General features: G+C 36.5%; 1 protein-coding gene across 1 annotated transcript; it reads left to right on the top strand.

Annotated features, from left to right (window-relative positions):
• The first annotated feature begins 2,711 nt into the window (after positions 1–2,711).
• LOC121421806 (troponin T, skeletal muscle-like) lies at positions 2,712–21,898 on the top strand. Its single transcript, XM_041616605.1, has 14 exons — positions 2,712–2,851; positions 3,612–3,833; positions 5,081–5,124; positions 5,921–5,953; positions 8,615–8,660; positions 10,370–10,474; positions 12,578–12,697; positions 14,120–14,311; positions 16,013–16,204; positions 16,531–16,574; positions 17,315–17,341; positions 18,267–18,312; positions 19,422–19,541; positions 20,362–21,898. The coding sequence occupies exons 1-14, from the start codon at positions 2,747–2,749 to the stop codon at positions 20,395–20,397; spliced, it is 1,332 nt and encodes a 443-aa protein (XP_041472539.1). The 5' UTR covers positions 2,712–2,746; the 3' UTR covers positions 20,398–21,898.
• The last annotated feature ends 251 nt before the right edge of the window (positions 21,899–22,149 follow it).

Raw genomic sequence — 22,149 nt, 5'->3', positions numbered from 1 at the left:
CAGTTTGATCCATTCTCCTCCGATGGAGATGGTGCTTGAGGAACACCATGCTTTTCCATGAGAAATGCTCACATTCAAGTATATCCTGGCATCCGGTTGCCGATTCCCATTGTTGTACGGTGTCATGATGTAGCCACCTATGTCGTCTCTTGTAACCGGTGAGATGGCAAGGTGCAGAGAACAGTTGCTTGTTTCATTCTTATTTGTTAGATAGTAATTTCTCGGGTAAACTTGCGAGGAATTTGGCGAGTTGAAAAACGGCAAGCCATTACCAATTTGGAGAGTTAATCTGGTGTTGTTACAGGGATACAGAAAATCCATATCAACACGTTCTCCTTCATTTGCGTATATTTTCTGTTCTGTGCCAACACATCCAGCTTGACAGCAGAATAAGACAATCACACTTACGTGTATTGCTACCCACCTCTGAATATACATTGTCATTTTGTATGCTGCAAAGCAAAAAGAAATAAAAAATTATTATAAAAATATAAAAATGGATAAGCTTGTTTTGCCAATCAGTTATTCAAATTTTATGGTAGTTTGACAAATTTTCAAGATTGAATGATGACATATTGTAGCACCAATCATGATTCTTGTATTCTTTAGATGCCAATAGCAATGGACATACATGTCATCAAAAGGCTTTAAAAATTGTAAATATTCATGAGCACAAAGCATAAAAGAAAGCCCATGGTGATCGCCATTTTTTTTTTTACTCTACTTCGTTGACTCAATGTCCGTCGAGTTCAAATCATTGCACGTACAAAGCACTATTGTTAGCATGGTACATGTAATTATTAATACATTTGATATTCTATGCTTCACATAAATATAACATTGAAAACTTACTATGATTCTGAGCAGGACTGCAGTCCACAATTTATAACAAAATACCGCACAAAGCACACAGCCACGTGTTAAGTACAGAAATTATATTCCGCTCGCGTGCTGGTATGAAAGAACGATCATTGTGATTTGTTCCTGATCGTTGCTTCGGACAAAATGCTCAAGGTACAACGATTTTGATTGGCCATTACCGTTGTGTTCAATTCGTTCCGCTGCGCAGTTCTTTGTGCGGTGTGCGTAGACTGGTACAGCAAAGTCATATAGCTGTCTGCTTTCATGCAAATATGCCTTTATTCACATCTGTATGGAACCAATGGTGATAACTCTTTGGTTCAATAAGCACAGCTATTTACACGGCCTGAGGTCATGTGTATAAAAATAAAAAGATTCAGCACAGGTTTTTTTTCATTTTTTTTATGTTCAATCATTGAAAGGCTATAACTTCAAATATTTGCACGAAACAAGGGAAATCAGTTTTGGGTCCAGGGATGGGAAATCTTTGGAGCTCTCTCTCTCTTTGTTACTCTCTCTTATCCCCCTTTCTCTCTTTTTTTGAAGTTAAAAAAATATGATATCTGACACTTTTGGGGTTGATGATCTGGATGAAGTTAAAAAGTTTCAGCAGAACTTGTATCATGATCGTTCAAACATAGTACAGTGACGTTTCGTCTGCTGGACTTCGTCAGGCAAGAGCATAGACGCTGTTGCACCCATCTGCACACTATTGTTTGGCTCCACTCGGATGGGAGTTCTACGGGGTTCATAGACTTCATACTTCAGAGAATTTCTTTTTTTGTTTTCAAACATTACCCCGTACGTCATATCATACTAAACAATTTTTTTTTAGAACTTACACCACATGACTAAATCAATGCCATTTATAATGACCTCCTGCATGATATTTCCAAAAGCCCAATCCTCATCAATATCTCTTTATATTGAGACAATGCTACACTTCATTTAATTTCTACTTTGCCTCAAGAGATAAATTGCCAATTATTCTACACCCGCCTCGTCTGATTTCCATTTGGTTTCCAAGTGGCATCCCCTACAGAAATTTAAGCGTGTCGCTTGCTAGTAACTAGCATGCGACTAGCAGGGCGCTCGCTTAATAAGCGAGTGCATGCTAGCAAACAGTCCCTGCTCGTTAAAAGATCGCTTAACTATTGCTCTGCATGCATATTATACGCTTATTAAGCTAGCCGCATGCTAGTTACTAGCATGCCGCAAGCTAGTGGCACGCTTGCCGCAAGCTTGAAAATTTCTGTGGGGGATCTAGCCCATTTTATACCATTTTGTGAAATTTGTGTATTATCCAATCAGGTTGTTAAAGTGAACCGTTTTGGACCAAATTTTCATTTGACAAAGTAAATGACAATTCTACAAAGTCACAATTAGACCAACTGGGCTTTGGAATATATATGACAATTAGACTAAGTGGTTATTGGACCAAGTGTAGTGTAGACCAAATTAAAGGTAGACCAAAAGTGGTTTAAGACTATAAGTTGTAGTCAAAGAATATAAATCCTACATAGACCTCTAAAAACCTTAATCTCAGCATGGTTGTATTCGTTTTGCTCTCTAAAACATGAGTCATAACCAATGACAAAATCTTGAATATTACTATGTGGTAAAGGGATCAGTTGTACTGTAGGGACTATTTATTACATGTTTGTTGTTTGTTTTTTTCATTCAAGAGGATGTCATCCATGTCACGCCTCTGTAAAATTACTGAATTTTATATTCTTCCTGTGTTTTTTATGCTGATATTGATCACATAAGAGATAGATGAATTAATTTTCTTAAAGGTTAAATAGTGGATGTTGGGTATATGATACGGTTAATAACCATTTCCCCCTTTTTTTTCTTTTTGTCTTTTCAGGAGGAAACTCGTAAGATGAGGGAAGACATTCAACGTCGAAGGCAGGAAGCCGAGGCCAAACGCAAGAAGGCGGAGTCAGAGAATCAGTCAATCTACTCCATTCCAAAATACAACATTGCTGTGAGTACTTTCAAGTAGAGCATAAATATATCACTACCCTGGTTCTCATAGGGCCAATTACAAATTGAAAAAAAGCTTTTGACTTTCTTCTGAAAAACTTGGAAAATTGTTACTATGGCTTAGTTCCAAGTTGTAGTGATGTTTGCAATAAATAAATCTTTTAGACTTCGAGATCACATGCGGTTAATGTTGAACAGTATTTTTATCTTCCTCTTCTTCATCATCTTCTCTATTTTCATTGTTATTATTTATATTATTGTTATTATCACTATTATTATCATTATTGTAATTGTTATCTTCTCTATTATTACTACTTTTTTTCACTATCATTAGTATTATCATCATCAGTATCATTATTATCATCATCATCCTAATGATTATTATCACTATTATCGTTTTGTTGTTTTGGCATTTAAAATCAGAATTTACTGTAGATTTGAACAGGTTGATATTAAATCTTTTTTAAAAATGTTCATCCAGATCTACGTGTACCATAGCATATGTAACCATTTCAGAATTAAAGAATTAGGATTTTACAAACCCATCAAGGAATGGGAAATTTCTTGCCAGTACACTGTAACATGTGTTTCAAATTCAGAGGAAATATTGTGGCACATTTGAAACTATGATGGATAGTAAGAAACAAGTGCAAACTGTGGATTTACTTGGAAAGAGAGAAAAAAAGTATAAGCATGGTATATTTATGGAAAAATCATATTGGAAAAAGTGATTATTTTATTATTTTCTTTCTTCTTTCCAGGAAAGCATTGCCAGAGCCAAGCAGGAGAAGATGCAGACCTCCGCCGAGATAATGGCAGAGAGAGAGAAGAGGATCGAGGAGAACTTCCCTCAGATACGCATTAGCGCCCGCGACTCTGAAGAGCGCCTCCGTGAGATTGCGGAGATCCTTCACGCCAAGCTGGTGGAGGTCTATGGTGATATCTATGACCTTGAACAGAGGAAGGAGAGACAGGAATATGATGTAAGTATGATTATCACTTTTGATTGATCAATATACATGTAAGTGGTGGTAGTATTACTAGTTGTCATCGTGGTAGTAGTAGCAGTAATGGTAGTGGTAATAGTAGTAGAAGTAGTAGTTGTTGCCTTCATTGTAATAGGAGTAGTAGTTATAGTGGTGGTGATGGTGGTGGTGGTAGTAGTAGTAGTAGTCGTTGTCGTAGTAGTAGAAGTCGTCATAGTAGTTGTAGTAGAAGAAGTAGTAGTAGTAGTAGTAGTAGTAGTAGTAGTAGTAATAGTAGAAGTAGTAATGGTAGTAGTAGTAGTGGTAGTTGTTGTTGTTCTTCGTTGTAATAGTAGTGGTGGTGATGGTAGTAGTTGTCATCATAGTAGTAGTGATAGAAGTAGTAGTAGTAGTAATAGTAGTAGTAGTAGTAGTCATAATGATAGTAGTAGTAATAGTAGTAGTAGTAGATGTAGTAGTAGAAGTTGTTGTTGTCTTTGTTGTAATAGTAGGAGTAGTAGTAATAGTATTAGTAGTAGTAGTAGTAGTAGTAGTAGTAGTAGTAGTAGTAGTAGTAGTAGTAGTAGTAGTAGTAGTAGTAGTAGTAGTAGTAGTAGTAGAAGTAGTAGTAGTAGTCGTAATGATAGTAGTAGTAATAGCAGTAGTAGTAGTACATGTAGTAGTAGTAGTTGTTGTTGTCTTTGTTGTAATAGTAGTAGTAATAATAGTAGTGGTGGTGCTGATGGTGGTATTAGTAGTTGTAGTAGAAGTAGTAGTAGTAGTAGAAGTAATAGTAGTAATAGAGGTGGTAGTAGTAGTAGTAGTAGTAGAAGTTGTTGTTGTCTTTGTTTTAATAGTAGTAGTAATAGTAGTGGTATTAGTAGTAGTGGCAGTTATGATGGTAGTAGTTGTACTAGTAGTAGTAGGTGGAAGAGGAGAAGAACGGTAAGAATATTACAGGAGAAAGAGGGAGGACAAGAAACAGAAGAAGAACAAGTAGTAGTATATTAGTAGCAGCAGCAGTGGGCGTGTGAGGGGGGTCTAAGAGCTGGATAGAAAGTTGCTGGAAAATGACTGGAAAACATAAAAATCTGTAGCTTTTTAAAAATTTTGTTCAGAAAATCCAAGCACTTGTAATGTCACTCATAAGTTTATGACTAGCTTTGTCAAATAGATTTTCTTCCTGAAAATATGATATATCCCTCATTTGAGAGAGGGACAGTGTTGGATGAAATTGAATTGTACTGCTCTTCTCTCATTGACAGCTCAACGAGATGAATGCTCGCATCAAAGATCTAGTTAAGCATAAGTAAGTATTTTCATTATTCACGAAATGGGGAAGAGGGAGAGAGAGGTGGGGGGGGGAAGAAAGACAAGACTTCAGTTTTTTATTTAATAAAATGTAAACTAAGATAACATGACTAAATGAAATATCTTACAAGCATCAGAGATAATAGCTGGGGACCGTTTCATAGAGCTGTTCTTAAGGTAAGAGCGATTTTAAGGACTGATGATCCTTCCTTGTGGTAAATGGTATACACATGATTTTCATCGGTGTTGATGGTAGTACCTGAGAAAGGGTCATCAGTCGTTCATAAGGTCACTCGTAACTTGCAAACATCCATATTAAACATCCCCTGGGTCCCTTAACACAAAGGGTAGTGATTAATCGTACACTTGATTTTCACAATTGATTGTACATTGTAGTCAGTGGAATCAATCATAGAAAATTGTTCTAAGATCAATGCTAAGCTTTGTGTTATGGGTCCCTGATCTTCTAGGTTTCTTCCAATAATGTGCATGCTGGGATGATAATTTGACACAAATCCTGAATTCAGGTTTGTTGAGTTCTTATTATTGCTCACAAATTTATTTGTTAAACAGAGAATGAGTTTTACCTAATTTGATTGTTGTAGTTGTTTGGATATTGTTCTCAATTACATTTTCATGTACATGTAACATTATTACTTCAAAGAAAAATAGGAGCTCCAGAAATTTAGCTTTCATTTGATTAATTAGTTATTGTTGTTTTGGGGGGTGGAATACTTTGAAAAATTGCTTGTTTAAAAAAAAAACATTGAATCCTTTGTTTTTGTTCTCAATAGGACTGTGAATGTTATTCCAACAGTTGATCAAGGGTAAGTTTGTTTTAATATGCATGCATGTTTCTCTCCTCAACATTATCTGCATACTTCATGTTACCTTTCAGGTAGAACCGACATTAAGTTTGTTTAAAGGGTCAACTAAACTGGGTTCCAAAAGAAACTTATCAAACTTCTCAATCGCACTACACAAATTCCACTCAGTTGAAATGAACATGATTTTGACACAGGCTAGCTTCAATAATCTTTACTATCAATAATTAAGTGATTTGTTTAATAACAAAGAGGCTGTAGACGCTCAATCATTTGGTTCCGGAATCCAATGTCAGGAAATGGCAAAAGAAAGACCAATGGAAATAAGATGGGATTAAACAAACTTACCAGTTTTTTAAAGTTCACAGTACTGTATGGGCACTGGTATTCAACCTGGCATCATTCAAAGATTTGGACAAATTCCCCGAATATTTAGAATTGGGAAATTTATCTTAATTTCATATATTTGTGATTTCCAGGGTAATCTGTTGTCGGTATTTTCTTTATCAATCTGTCGACTGTATGCGCAGATGATCAAATTATGCGGCGATGACCCTTTGCACTGAATTGCACTAGTATTCAACCTAGTGATGATATAGTGAATCTCAAAATGGTTTAGATTGCTAAACTAGATCTAGATCTATGTAAGTCTCTGGCTTTGATTAATTCCCTGTTTGGTCTCATCTCAAATGGTCTAGTCCATAGTCGGATGGGACAAGGGCAGATTGAGAGACGGCCATCTTTAATTGCTAGGTAGATTACTAGTGCCAAAAACCATCAACGTATAATTCGATCGCCTGCGCACACAGTCGGCGGGTTGAAGGAAAAAATTTGCTCTTGGAAATAAGACGGGTCTGAAATTCAGTTAAATTTTATATTTCTATATATTTGAGGAAACTCTCCAAACGGGTTGAACACTACGCCCTTACGGTATGACCATCGGCATATTTAATTGTCTCAATAACTAAGAAGATTTGATACAGAAGTTGAAATTCAAATTTTAAACACACCTTTTTAAGTCAAAGAAGCATAATGCATTAATGGACTCAAGCTCAGTCAAGCAAAGAATAACCATTCATTAAAATATACATTCATATTTATTTATCTCAATGCGTTATGAGCTTGAATGTTTGAGATGGTTTTATTTTGCCAAGCCAACATGCATAATCATTATCCCCATGGTTGATATGACCATTAATGCACATGAAAGTAAAATTAAACCCAAATCTTGAATTAGAGATAAACTTAGGAAACTCTTGGATAAAACATAGCTATTACCTGTGCATTGAAACTGTACATGTACATTGAGCTTATTATACACAACCACACAATGGAGACTAAATAGGATTAATACACTTGTTTGCACGCTATTAGAGGATGTAATAATCTCTCCTTTGTTTGCACTTAAACATGTCACTGGTTTCTTAATTTGCCTGTGGAATGATTTGGAAATGAATTTTATGAGTTGTATTGCTGACTACTAACTGTTCATCGTATGTAAACTCTTATTCAATTCAATTAAAATTCTCTATCTGTCCACTATGTAAATTTGACTTGGTCACACATTCTAATAATATTAATATATATCAGCTGAAAATGTCAAGATGTAAATCAAGTACACGTTCTAGAAAAATAAAAGAAGACTGCGCAGTCATATACAATTAAGATATATTGCACTTATAATGATATAGATAAATGGTAAAATATAAAATGTTTAAAATGAGCATGTATGTATGACTTGAAAGATAGTGAAAAACTTGCTAGTTGAAAAGATAATAGATAACAATGAGACTGAGTATTCTAATTATGATCTGTGTTTTGCCCAATTTGAAAAGGGAATGATTTTGGTTTATTCTTATGGATGTAATGACTAAACAACCTTCCTCTGTAGCTCCGAAAAGTTCAAAATGTACAACAGAGTGAAAAATATCAATGTTGTTTAAAAGTACAAGAGGAAAAACATTCTACCGTCTCATGACGAAAGCTTCTTATTGTGAGGGGGGGGGGTAATTTCACTTCACTTAAAATAATTTGTCATGCTTTGTTTTGATTTGTATGATTTTCATAGATCATTAATCATCATTCTATGCTTGAATGACATATCATTACATTTACATTTCATCTGTGTTTTTATATTATTTGGCATCTTTCAGATATGACATTATAGTCCAACCCCCCCTCTATATTTGGCTATCCCTGCAAATTGCTGCAGAAACGTGGCTAGGCCTCTTGTTATGCACTCACATCATCGCGTTGCCATCTTCGTAAAGCCATTTCCTTGCATGCGTTGATAATCTGCAGCTGGCGAATTTTTGACAACTCCGTTTACGCATATTCCTATATATTTGAGGGAGGGCGCTATGGGATTATGACATCATATGTGTAAGATTTATATGGTTCCTTATTGACGAGGGTTGTTCCCGATGCGGCTAGAAAAGGAGTGAGGTTGGACTGTATTTGTCATCCTTATTGTGCTTTGATATTATTTGTTATTGCTTGATGTATATTGCTACGATTTAGGTTATGTTATGAGTTTTTTTTGTCTGGTCATAATTTGATATATTTTGTTATGATATGATTTATTATGATTTGTGATAATTTGTTATGATTTGTTTTGATTTGATATGATTTGATTTGCATTGTTCATCTAACCACTAACTCTAGCCGAGTCAGCATGCTGAAGGAAAAGGGATTCTCTTTTGATGACAAGGTATTTAGCATTAGTATTTGGTTTTCATCTGATATTGACAAGCATAAAGCATGACTGATATGATATCACTTAATTGACAACACAATAAAGGAAAGAAATTTATAAAGTACATAAACATACAAAATAGTATAAAGATAATGCAGGGCAAAAGTATATTTGTTTATTTTGTTTGTTTATTTATTTATCCTTTCATCCATTCTCTCATTAATTCATCCATCCTTCTATTCATTCATTTATTCATTCATTCAATCATCTGTTCATTCATCCATTCATTCATTCATTCATCCATTCATTCATTCATTCATTCATCCATTCAATCATCCATTCATCTATTCCTTCATCCATTCATTCATTCTTTATTTCTTTCATTCATCCATCCATCAATCCATCAATTCATTCATTTATTCTTTCATTCATACATTCATTAATTCATCCATCCTTCCTTCCTCCATCGATCCATTCATTCATCCATTCATTCATTCATCCATTCATTCATCCATTCATTCATCCATTCATTCATTCATCCATCCACCCACCCATCCATCCATCCACCCACCCATCCGCTTTATTTTATTTTCATAATGTTTTACATTTTACATGTAGTCCTGTGTAACATATAAATACATATTACAAAATGAGAATCATCACATACAAGATGGCATCCCAGGAACATACTCAGGAATCAGATACATTAATAATGATAACATTCAAGGTGAATATACAGTGCATTTTATTTTACTTTATCTCAAAAGCTTTTCTCTTTTAGATCAATCTACCTTAGATATGAATATAGTACACCAGCTTCTACTACATGTATCTTAAATCTAGCTAAGATATTGGTCCTATTTCATGAAAACTTGTTACAATAAGAAATGCGCATCCTCTAGAACAAGTTTACTATTAGCCAATCACATTGAATGATTTCGGTAACTTTAAACTGTTATTGAAAATTGTAATCATAGCAAGTTTTGTGAGACATGGTCCTGATGCAACAATCTTTTCAACACATTGAATTTGTAGAAACGATGTCAATATCAATTTAATTACATAATATTACGTAGAATATCATACAAAATATTACAAAGAATATCATACAAATATTTAGTAGCAGTTTGCCCAATTAATTGTACTCCTACATGTACATTGTGAGTCAAATTACTGCCTTACTTTGCCCGAGCAAGGTAATTTTGGTACGGTAGGTTTCAGGGTACACCATTTTCCTTTCTTAGGCAAGTGTTGGTCCTGAAAAGGACCACCCAATCTTGACGTTTCGACAAGTGTGTTCTTGTCGTCCTCAGGAGGACGAGGACGACAAGAACACTTTTCGAAACGTCAAGATTGGGTGGTCCTTTTCAGGACCAACACTTTCCCAAGAAAGGTACATGGTGTACCGTGAAACCTACACTATTCTTCTAGAAACCTTCAGAAGTTAAGTTCAAAATGATTGATTTTTATAAAGCGTTATGAATCGATATTATAGGCTGTAGTGATCAGTGAAACACAAAACTTAACTACATCATGTGATATTGACCATTCCCAAAGCAATACTCTTAGTGTATGGAATATAATTGAAATATCATTTGTCTAAATTTGTGACCGAACAAATACATGTACATGTAGGAAGCTGCTTATACTTTTTAAAAGTCAAATCATTAGTAACCGATGCCTTTAATCATAATTCCTTGTGATATTATTATTCTGTGTGGCAGGCTACGAAGCAGAAACAGAACATTGATCTCAAGGCAAGCCTGCCCTCTAGTGGTCACATAGCTGACAGGCTACAGAAGCTGCAAGACAATCTCAAGAAGGATGCGGTAAAGACACAAACTCTTGTTCTCATTCCACTTATAAACAAATTCCAATTGTAGTAGCGATGTTGAGTTTGAACCAAATCCAATGAAATGAATACTGAAGTGGTTGTGTATGAATAAAAGCAAATGTGTGCCAAATTATTATGATAGAAAATTTTTAATTGCTGAGAATTTGACAAAAGAAGCATGGTATTCAAGTCAGATGTTTAGTTTTCCAAGCAATAATTATGCACAGTCCCACATGTGCTTATATGTGTTGGTGATTCTCAGTGCAGTCACTTTGTAGATTTCATGATTTCACAGAGTTAGATTTTTAAATAAACCTGATTTTGATCTTTGATGATATGATGACATGTGACAGATGACATTTAACAGACATCCCCATGAAATCATTGTTTGTTTAAACTTTTTGCTCAGCGATGCATAGAATATTCAGCGACACAGATGAATTTAAATTTCTTGCTGATGAAACAGAAGGAGATGGGTGTCAGAACCACTATATCATGATGCCTCCGTTTTGCAATGAAATTATTTTAGATTTTTTTCTCAGGATAATATCGATATGATTCTGGAGAAAGAGCGACCAAGATGACTCGCATTACTTACTTGCTTTGCAATCAAACACTAATTGCCAATGACCAATTAAAATCATCGGTGCATGCGCCCTTTGTTCAAAATAATGACCAGGGACCAATCAGAGTGGTTCTGTCATGTTTTGCAATTCAGTGCAGGGTCATTCCATGCCAATTCACCCACTGAATGGGCAATTTTGCACCCAACCGTCTCAGAATTCGTTGTAATTTGGTATACATAAAATTCACCATGGCCCAAGCACAAAACAAAAAAAATTAGTCCAATCGTCCGTCGGTTCTCGCGCTACAGCCCGTCCTTTTCTCCTTGTTTTGACAAAAATGGGCATGACCTTCAACTTTCAATGGCCACTGCGTTGTTACGTGTTGACCAATTTTCCTGAAACTGGTACCATTTGATAGGAAATTCAGAGAGGAATCCAAAACATGCATCGAATAATGTATTGGAGCAATTTATAAGGTCATGACCTTTGACCTTAACTTTGACCTTGAGTTTGACCCCCGGACAAATAATTTTTTAACTTGATTTTCGTGTATGTTAATTATTGGTATAATATTGACAAAATATGTTAAAATTAATGATGATATTGTATTTCTTCACCTTTAAAAACTCTTCCAAAGATACCATGAAATTTCACTCTAGTCCCACACACTGATATTCATGTTAGTAAAGTGTTCACCAGTTACATTTGTCCGGGGGTCAAACTCAAGGTCAAAGTTAGGTCAAAGGTCATGACCTTATAAATTGCTCCAATACATTATTCGATGCATGTTTTGGATTCCTCTCTGAATTTCCTATCAAATGGTACCAGTTTCATGAAAATTGGTCAACACGTTACGACGCAGTGGCCATTGAAAGTTGAAGGTCACGCCCATTTTTGTCAAAACAAGGAGAAAAGGGCGGGCCGTAGCGCGAGAACCGACGGACCGATCGGACTAATTTTTTTTGTTTTGTGCTTGGGCCATGGTGAATTTTATGTATACCAAATTACAACGAATACGAGACGGTCGGGTGCAACCACTGGGTGAATCCAGATGGAATGACCCTGCAAACCTTTTTGTTACAGGGCCCTGAACAGCTTTGAGGAGTTTGAATCCATTTCTTTTTTCAATTATCTTTTTATTGTTTTATCTTTAAAAACTGAAGAAAGAGCCAAAAAGATGATGTACAGTTCTTCATAACATCTGAGAAAAAAGCTGGAATGTAGGTTTTTGCAATGAATTATCTTTTTATTTTTTATTTCGATCTTTTTCAGGAAAAACCTGATATTGAAGGTAGGAAAGAAAGGGCCGATTAAGATGGCATAGAGTTCCACAGAGCCGCTGAGAGAAAAGCTGAGATCTAGGTTTTAGCAACGAATTATCTTTAGATTTTTTCTAAATTTTTTTAAAGAGAATCCAGATAAGAATGCCAACGAAATGCCTACCTAGTTGACATACAGTTTGGCAGAACAGCTTAGAAAAAGCTGGGATGTTGTTTTTTGAAATGAATCTTATTTTTTTCACGCTTTTTCAGGAGAATGCTGATAAGACTGTTAAGAAAGAGCCGATCAAGCTGACCTACAGTTCCGCAGAACAGCTGAAAGAGGATTTGGAAGAAAGCAAGAGAGAGGCGGAGAAGTACAGAATTCAGAGGGTTAGTTTTCATTCATAAACAAAAGTAGAGTGTGAATATCGGGCTCTGACGATGGAATGAGAATTTAAAGTGGTGCTGAAAAGTTTAAGTAAACCCCACCAGGAAATGAACATATTTAAAAGTTTTCAAGATCTGCCATATGTGTGTGTGTATGTATATTTGAGTTTTGTCAGACGTTTATCAATCAGATATGATTATTTACGTCTGGGACCGACCTTTAACGTCACCATCCGAAAGATGTGACCAGGGTTCGAACCTCGAACTTCTGCATCAATTTGTAACTTCCCCACGTAGCTTGGATTACAGGCGCACGCCACAACGCCCAGTTGTTATAGATGTTATAGATATTTAATTGTGAAGTTAGATGATGAAATAACTTCTGAAGGTTTCTATGGCGAAGAAGAATAGTGTAGTAGGTTTCACGGTACACCATGTATCTTTCTTGGGCAAGTGTTGGTCCTGAAAAGGACCATCCAATCTCGACGTTTGAACAAGTGTGTTCTTGTCATCCTCAGGAGAATGAGCAAAGGTTTGTAAAAGCATGCCTTATATACTCTGTCGAAGTGCCGTATGCAAGGTATCTCGCAGGGTACGTGTCTGATTGGCTAGATAAGTCACATGACATCCACATATGTGGATGTGGGTGACAACACACAAATTGGGCACGAAAAACCAAGTGATGAAATGTAACTTGCAATAAAGTTTGTTTCTCTGGGCTCGCCAGACATTGTAGTGCTGTTGTCTGCATTCAAAACTCAGTATGAAGGAGTGCGTTTTGTGGAGGGGTTCACTTTCACCACTGTATAATATGGCTTGACACCAGGGACCTGTTTCACAAAGCATTGCTGTTATTGCTGTTATAACTTTGCATTATTGTAAATCCATGGAATCCTCGATTCTGATTGGCCACTGAGCCTTGTTACCTTGCAGATGCCATAAGGGAAGGGTTACCATAGTTGTAACTCATGAAGAAGTGAGCCTCAGAGCTTGTTTTAGATGTTACCACTGAGGAGAAAATATTAATATTTATATTTGAGCTCCATGTATTTTATTGAAATGAAAACAGGGATGGCATCTCAAAGCACTTTGTTCCAGTGGAAAAAGCACTTTGGAAATATTAAGTATTCTTATTGTTATCAGTGTCATGCTTCTCTAGTCTGGCTTTGGCCTCGAGGTCTATGGTCTTGTTCTTGGCCTCAGACGTCTAGTCTTTGGCCTTGAGTGGAAATATAGAGTGTTATCATTATTGGAGTTCTGCTTCTCAAGACTGGCCGTGGCCTCAAGGCCGGCCTGGAAGACTATAGTGTGGCCTTAGGCCTAGCCTTGTCCTTGGCCTTGCAAGATTTTAAGTCCTTGGCCTTGATCATGTTTTGTCATTCCCATTTTGATAAACCTAGAGGCATATATTTGTTCATGTTTTAGGAGGAGAATCGTAAGCAGAGGGAGGCGGAGATTCGTAAGATGGAGGAGCAGCATGAAGAACGAATCAAGAAAGCTGAAGAGGAACGTAAGAAGCAGATGGAGGAAAGAGAACGACTGAAGAAGGAGAAGGAAGAGAAGGAGAGGGCTAAGAGGAATATGATGAGCCCCTCTGGAGCCCCTATCAACATATCTGTGAGTACCCCTCCCCTCTCTCTCCCCCTTCTTTCCCCTCCCCCTCCTTTCCCCTTCCATTCCCCTCCCCATTCTTTCCCTCCCCTCCTTTCCCCTTCCATTCCCCCTCCTACAAGTTTCCTGTACCCCCTCCTATCCCCTCCCCTCTTTTCCCCTCCCCATTTTTGTCTCACCTGCGAAGCAGAGTGAGACTATAGGCGCCGCTTTTCCGACGGCGGCGGCGTCAACATCAAATCTTAACCTGAGGTTAAGTTTTTGAAATGACGTCATAACTTAGAAAGTATATGGACCTAGTTAATAAAACTTGGCCATAAGGTTAATCAAGTATTACTGAACATCCTATTAGAGTTTCATGTCACATGACCAAGGTCAAAGGTCATTTAGGGTCAATGAACTTAGACCATGTTGGAGGGATCAACATCGAAATCTTAACCTGAGGTTAAGTTTTTGAAATGTCATCATAACTTAGAAAATATATGGACCTAGTTCATGAAACTTGGACATAAGGTTAATCAAGTATCACTGAACATCCTGCACGAGTTTCACGTCACATGACCAAGGTCAAAGGTCATTTAGGGTCAATGAACTTTGGTCGAATTGCGGATATCTGTTGAATTCCCATCATAACTTTGAAAGTTTATGGATCTGACTCATGAAACTTGGACATAATAGTAATCAAGCATCACTGAACATTTTGTGCAAGTTTCAGGTCTCATGATTAAGGTCAAAGGTCATTTAGGGTCAATGAACTTTGGCCGAATTGGGGGTATCTGTTGAATTACCATCATAACTTTGAAAGTTTATTGGTCTAGTTCATTAAACTTGGATATTATAGTAATCAAGTATCTCTGAACATCCTGTGCGCATTTCAGGTCACATGACCAAGGTCAAAGGTCAATGAACTTTGGCCGAACTGGGTGTATCTGTTGAATTATCATCATAACTTTGAAAGTTTTATGGATCTGATTCATGAAACTTGTACATAAGAGTAATCAAGTATCACTGAACATCCTGTGCGAGTTTCAGGTCACATGATCAAGGTCACAGGTCATGTAAGGTCAATGAACTTTGGCCATGTTGGGTTTTTTTGTTGAATAACCATCATATCTCTGTAAGTTTATTGGTCTAGTTCATAAAAAGTGGACATAAGAGTAACCATGTATCACTGAACATCTTTGTGCGAGTTAGAGTAGTATTCAAAGTCAGCACTGCTGCTATATTGAACCGCGTGGTGCAGGTGAGACGGCCAGAGGCATTCCACTTGTTTCCCCTCCCCTCTCCCCTTCCATTCCTTCTCCTACATGTTTCCTGTACACCCTCCTATCCCCTCCCCTCTTCCCCTCCCTCCCTTCCATTCCCCTCCCCTCCTTTCCCCCTTTCATTCCCCCTCCTATCTCGTACCCTCTCCTATCCCGTCCCCCTCCTTTCCCCTGCCCTCTTTTCTCCCTTTCCCTTCCCCCTCCTTTTCCCTCTTATCCTATTGCATAGTTTTGATGGCATGTATATATGTATCTCTTTTCAATACCTTTGTTATTTTTTATCAGATTTTTATCACATTTTCAGCATCTATTTATTTGACATATTACTACTTTCAGCCTGGAGGATCTGTGTATAGAATTATTCTCTTTTGTAAATACAGTAAAATGGGGAGGACATTTTCCTGTTTAATTTTCCAATCGAAATGTATTTTTTGCCTTGTAGAAAGTAGTATCCCAGACCAAGGCCAAGAACCGTGAGGAAACCATTGCCGACCGGGTCCCGACGATGACCATCTCGAGCACAACCACGGAGGTCGAGCTGCGGAACTTTGCCAACGACCTCTACAACAGACTCAAGACAACCTTGGGGGATGTCTTTGATCTGAATGAACAGAAGAAAAAGAATGAGTACTATGTAAGTTGGAAGATGTAATTGACCTGAATCTGGAGGGGGGGGGCGACTCCCTTCTAGGGGGAGAAAGTTATTTTGAACTTCAGATGGTGTAACCTGTCCGGTTCTGCAGTAACAATTTCTCCCAATGAAGTGCCACCAGTGAGATTCCAGCTTCAATTATTTCAAACTAATTATTTGGAAGAGTTACATGTATCCTCTTTAACATCATATTGTTTATTTGAGTGAAGACCAATATCATCTGCTTTCGTTTGTATATGCCTGCGAATGTATGTAGAATTAATTAATTTCAAAGCTTTTTCATCTCTTCCTTTGTTTTCTTTTTACAGCTGAATGAACTGAATGAGAGGGTTGATGTCATCAAGACTCCCAAGTAAGTGACCATGATCGTTGTGTGTAGTGGTGGTGATGATGATGATGATGATGATGGTGATGGTGATGATGATGATGGTGGTGATGATGATGATGATGGTGATGATGATGATGGTGATGGTGATGATGGTGATGGTGGTGATGATGATGATGATGATGATGATGGTGATGGTGATGATGGTGATGGTGGTGATGATGATGATGATGGTGATGATGATGATGGTGATGATGATGGTGATGATGATGATGATGATGGTGATGGTGATGATGATGATGGTGATGATGATGATGGTGATGGTGATGATGATGGTGATGATGGTGATGATGATGATGAAGGTGATGATGATGATGATGATGATGGTGATGATAATGATGGTGATGATGATGATGGTGGATTGGTGCTAATGGTGGGATTATGATGACTGTGATATTGATAATGGTGAATATAATTACATTTATAACAAAGAGGGTAGGACAAAATAATTTAAACAAAAAGTTTTAAAGAGCACTTTTGAAAAAGTGCTCCAAGATGATTGCTAAGGTGTGTATTACAGGCCCCTGATGATGATAAAATCAATTGTAAAAAATATTCTCGATGATTGCTAAGCTGTGTGTTACAGGCCACTGGTATCGTGTACGAAGAACCTACACATCGTCTTGCATGCGAAATACTAGATATGTACATGTACATTACAATGCAAAGTTCTAGGTTTAAATCATTAAAACTTTTTATTTTTTCAGGTCTTCACCTGTTGTGAGCACTGGAATGTAAGTATTCCTACTTTACGGACATATGAGATATGAAATTAACTTGAATGGATTTTTTTTTTTCACAATATTACATATTATAATTGGGACTAGTTATACTCTTGTTATGGTTTCTCATTGCATATTTTGTTGCTGAATCTACTAGATTTTAGTTGTTTGGAAGTGAAATAGAATGAATAGAATTGCATTAGCTCAGTAATTTGCATATTTTCCCTACTCTTTGAGTGCCAAAAATTTGCTTAACCATACAAATTTCTGAGTGCTAATGCCATACATCTATTTGTGCTACCATTACTCAATTCAAATATGTTAAAAAAAAAATATATATATGTTGAGTGACTTGCTCTGTAAAATGCTCAATATTTTATTGGAGAGTGCTCTCAGAATTCATAAAACAGACAAATACCAGTTGTGGTAACAATTTCAAAATTTAGTTCATACAGAATCATATATAGCGATCACCCAAGTGTTTGTTTGCATAACATGGGCCAAAGAATTCAGGAAGGAATTGTATGGGATTCAGGTGAACTGTTGGTCTTTTTCCAAGCAATAACAATTCACTAGCCCACATGTGCTTATCTTTGTTGGCGATCTACAGTGTGATCGTTTTCAGCTTTGATTTCATGGTTTCACAAATTTCAGTGCATGTTACCGTACCGGGGCGCCATAACACAAATGTTAGCGATTGACCGTACGCTTGATTTTCACGATTGATTGTGTATTGTAGTCAATGGAATCGATCATAGAAAATTGTTCGATCAGTACTATGCTTTGTATTACGGGCCCCAGATCAAGATCCATGATGATACAATGACAGTTAGTCTTGGTTTTACAGACTTTCTTGTGAAATACGTCTTTGCTGCAACTATTTTCAATAATCTGTAATTTCATTTTATGCTGTGTGTCACTGTGTTTTTCTCCCCAGTGTGAGTAAATTTAAAGATGGAGGAGCGTGGTCCCCAAAGAAACAGGTGAGTTAATCCCACTGTACCACAATCCAGGGTAAAATTAAACAGGGACTCAGGACGATTCCACGGCGGAAATGCTCAAAAACAACTCTGGAAACTAAAGAAAGGAACCCTGGAAAATCTCCATTCATTGCAATGTTAAAGCTTATCCACTTTTGCACATTAAATTTAGGCAATTTGTTGTGAAAAGTAGTCCCTGAAATTATTATTTGGTCTGTCACAACATTTTTTATAGTGTTATCTCAAGACCTAAACTCCCTTACGACATCCCTGCATCCTACATGTATGATGCTACATTTTGATATGTATTCTTCGTATATTCACATATGCCATGATAAATAATTAATTACAATCTTTACAACAGTCATTAAACATATGTTTGCCAAGAAAAAACAGTTTTCAGTAGGCCTTCAGTTCTTTTTTTAATAGAGATCAAATTTTTAAAACCATAATTTACAATATATTCTTTATTTTGTGCAAAAGTGTATATGTAGGCCTGTAACTGTGTTCTGAGTTTGGTTTCCCTTCAAAGGAGCATTCTTGTCAATTTTCCCTGAGCAATTTAACACCAGTTTTATCCTCACCCTGTAACAGCTAATGTCAAAATCCCAGAGTAGAACAAGATTTATGACCAGTAAAATTCATGTACAAAATCCACTGGAAAATCCACCCATTGCCTGGTGGTAAAATCATTCCCCTGACAGGCTTGCCCAAAGAGTTTTTGGCTGTTACGAGTTTGCTTCACTAAAGAAATCTATATTACAGGTTATAGCACTTCACAAATTCTAGGGTCAGCAAAATGTAATCCACTCCCCATGAAAGCTGACACCCATATAATTTTAACCCTATCTAGGTTGGGGGAGGGGGAAGGGCTCAAAGCCCCCCCCCCCACCCGCAGTTTCATGCTATATTTTCAGAATACAAAAAGCTCTTGACGTGATGTTTTTTTACGTTTTTCTTTTAAGTCTCCCACATATTTTAAATTCTAAGGAACCCATCCTGGATATCTCGGCAGTCGAATGCGAACGTCCCCCCCCGGCCATATGAACTCCCACAATACCCCAGCCTATATAGGGTTAAGAGTTAATGTCTCCTCTTGTTGTTTCTTTCAGAATGAGACGGGGAAACCATTCAAACCCAAGGAGCTTGGTGGCATCGCCTCTGAGGGCGGGGTACGAGGGCGCTTGGCCATGTTCTCTGGGGGAGGAGACACCACAGACTCACCCCCTAAGGTAAGCCAATTATCCAGTGTACAAATAATGCACTGCAAGGGCATTAGTAAGGATTATACACACAGTGTACCTTATGAACAGTTCTAGCAGGGGCAGATCCAGGATTTTTTGAAAGGGGGGCACATTTTCCATAGGCATAATTTGACAAGCAAACAAAAAAAGATAGAGTTTTAAACAAAAATTAGGTATTTTGTTCACAAAAAATTTTGACGAGCAAAAAGAAAAAGGTCTCCACTTTCAAAAGTGGATCTGCCAGTGAGTTCTAGCTAAGCTAATATTCCAGTGTAAAATATTGCACAGCAAGGGCATTGGTAAGTATTATGCGCACGGTCAACCTTTAGAATGCTTCCAGCTATGCCTCTGGCATCTAGGCTGTTTCACAGAAAGCAAAGTGTGGGTAATTATTCTAATGCCTGGGCGAAGTGATGTGTATTATATTTTAATGAGATAGCGATGTTGATCCCACTTAGTTGGCAAACCGCCATTCTGTCAAAACCATGACAGTTGTACAGAGGTGTAGCAATCAGATATTATGTTGGACCAACTAATCTGCTATGCAAACACTTCAGGGTCTGAATGTGCAGCCTACTCATGCCTTGTGTACTGAAACATTGATATGTTTATGTGTACTGCATTGACTACAATGTACAATCAATCGTGAAAATCACGCGTACAGTTAATTGCTAACCTTCGTGATATGGGATCCTGAACATATCAATGTTTTACATATGTGTGATGTATCATATTTTTGTTTTACTCTTTGCTCTATCACTCTTCATTTTTTATCAATTCTTTTTAATTTATTCATATTTTCTATTAGAAATCTGCACCAGCAAAAATCAACATCTACAAGTAACATGAGCAAGATGGGAACTACTTGGAACAAGGACAAACCTAATTATTGGATCTTATCTTTTTATAGAAATTGGCTTTGATGTAACTATGTATTTATCATTTATATTTATCATTCTTAGAATGCAATGTTAAGATTTAATGTGTACCAGTTTTTCAAAAGTCTTCCCCCACGATGTTTTATGCATAATTGTTAATTAGAGCCTCATATTTATATTTACTATTCATAAATACCAATTTGGAGATTGGGATTTGGTAATCTTAAAGTGATGAGATGGATTATTTTAAAGGGGTAGTTATTTTATTGCTTATAGTGAGTTAGCATTCTTCATGAGTTATAGATTGTGAGAGTGTCATTGTATGAATTTCAATCAAATTTTGATCAGGGGATTCTTTTAAAGTATGATTCTTGTACACGTGACAATAAACTTTTTTTTATTTTCAAAGCTTACTTTAAAAGTTAAGTATTGTAAACCACACAGTTTACCATATTGAGAGCAAATGCTATTTGTTATTGGAATTTTTAAGATTGTACAAAATGTGTTGTTTTTTCAGAAAACAAGGATTTATTCAACATATTCTCAAAATCAAGGCTACTTTTTTTAAACAAGGTTATTTATCACATCATTGTTCAAATTCGAAGATATTTTGTAGTCGCTAAATTTTAAGGACTTAATTTCAGGATACTTATTCAGTAGTCTAATAACTGGTGCTAGTTGATTTTCCTCACCTAACATTATGCAGAATGCTCCTTTAATATAAAGCTTGATCTATTATATACAGAAAATACTGCTACTACATTTTATTTGCATTGCCCATGTACTTTAATATGCATATATGTATTTATCTTCCTCTATTTGAAAATATATGTATCACAGTTATTTCCAGTTTTTGACCATTTTAGTATCAGTACTCTTTAATAACCGAGATTTAGAAATGACTAACATTGGTGCTAGCATTTTAGTTGAAACTGTATGTCTATTACTATATTACTTTCTATGATCATTGTTATAATTTCAAAATTTTAGAAAAGTGATATAGATTTTAGATGCTAAGTGGTTTATATTCACAGTATTATTTTATTATTAAATGGATATTACTCAGAGTACATGTATGTAGAGTGACCTTGCATTGGTGCTAGTCTCTAGATGAGAATTTATACTAATTTTATTTTACTTTTGTATCTTTAAAATTTAATCATTGTATTAATTGTAGATAATGTTTGAAGGTTTACAGGGGTACATGATGTGTAAAGTCCTTGAAGGACCAAGATACAAGTGGATAGAGATAGATTCTATAGAAGTGAAATGGAAATGCAAGAAAGTGGAGGTTAGGAAGTAGAATACGGTATTCTTTTCGGTCCTTAAAAGAACTGTAAAACTGGGCCCGGTCTTACAAAGAATTACGATTGATCCAATCATCGAAACTCTATGGAAATCCATCAGTATCATATTTTTTTCGACAGGAAATTTGCAAAATGTCCTTCGTAAACAAAGGCAAACATACCAAATTGTCAAGAAAACAATGAATTTATGTAATATACATATCTAGAAATTTTTTTGAACATGCATTTTAGATGTTGACATTGCTGGCTTTCCATAGTTACGACTGATCAGATCAATCGCAGCTCTTTGTAAGATGGGGCTTTGAATGAGTGGAAAGCTTGAGTAGTCGGCAGGGAGCAGTAGCAGGAGAGAAGACTTGACGTTTTTAACAGGTTGACTGCCTATTGTCCGCCATTGTAATTGTATTCATT

This window comes from Lytechinus variegatus, chromosome 9, assembly GCF_018143015.1.
Source record: "Lytechinus variegatus isolate NC3 chromosome 9, Lvar_3.0, whole genome shotgun sequence".
Lineage (NCBI taxonomy): Eukaryota > Metazoa > Echinodermata > Echinoidea > Temnopleuroida > Toxopneustidae > Lytechinus > Lytechinus variegatus.
Note: the sequence above shows the minus strand (reverse complement) of the source record. Positions and strands in the feature narration are given on the sequence as shown.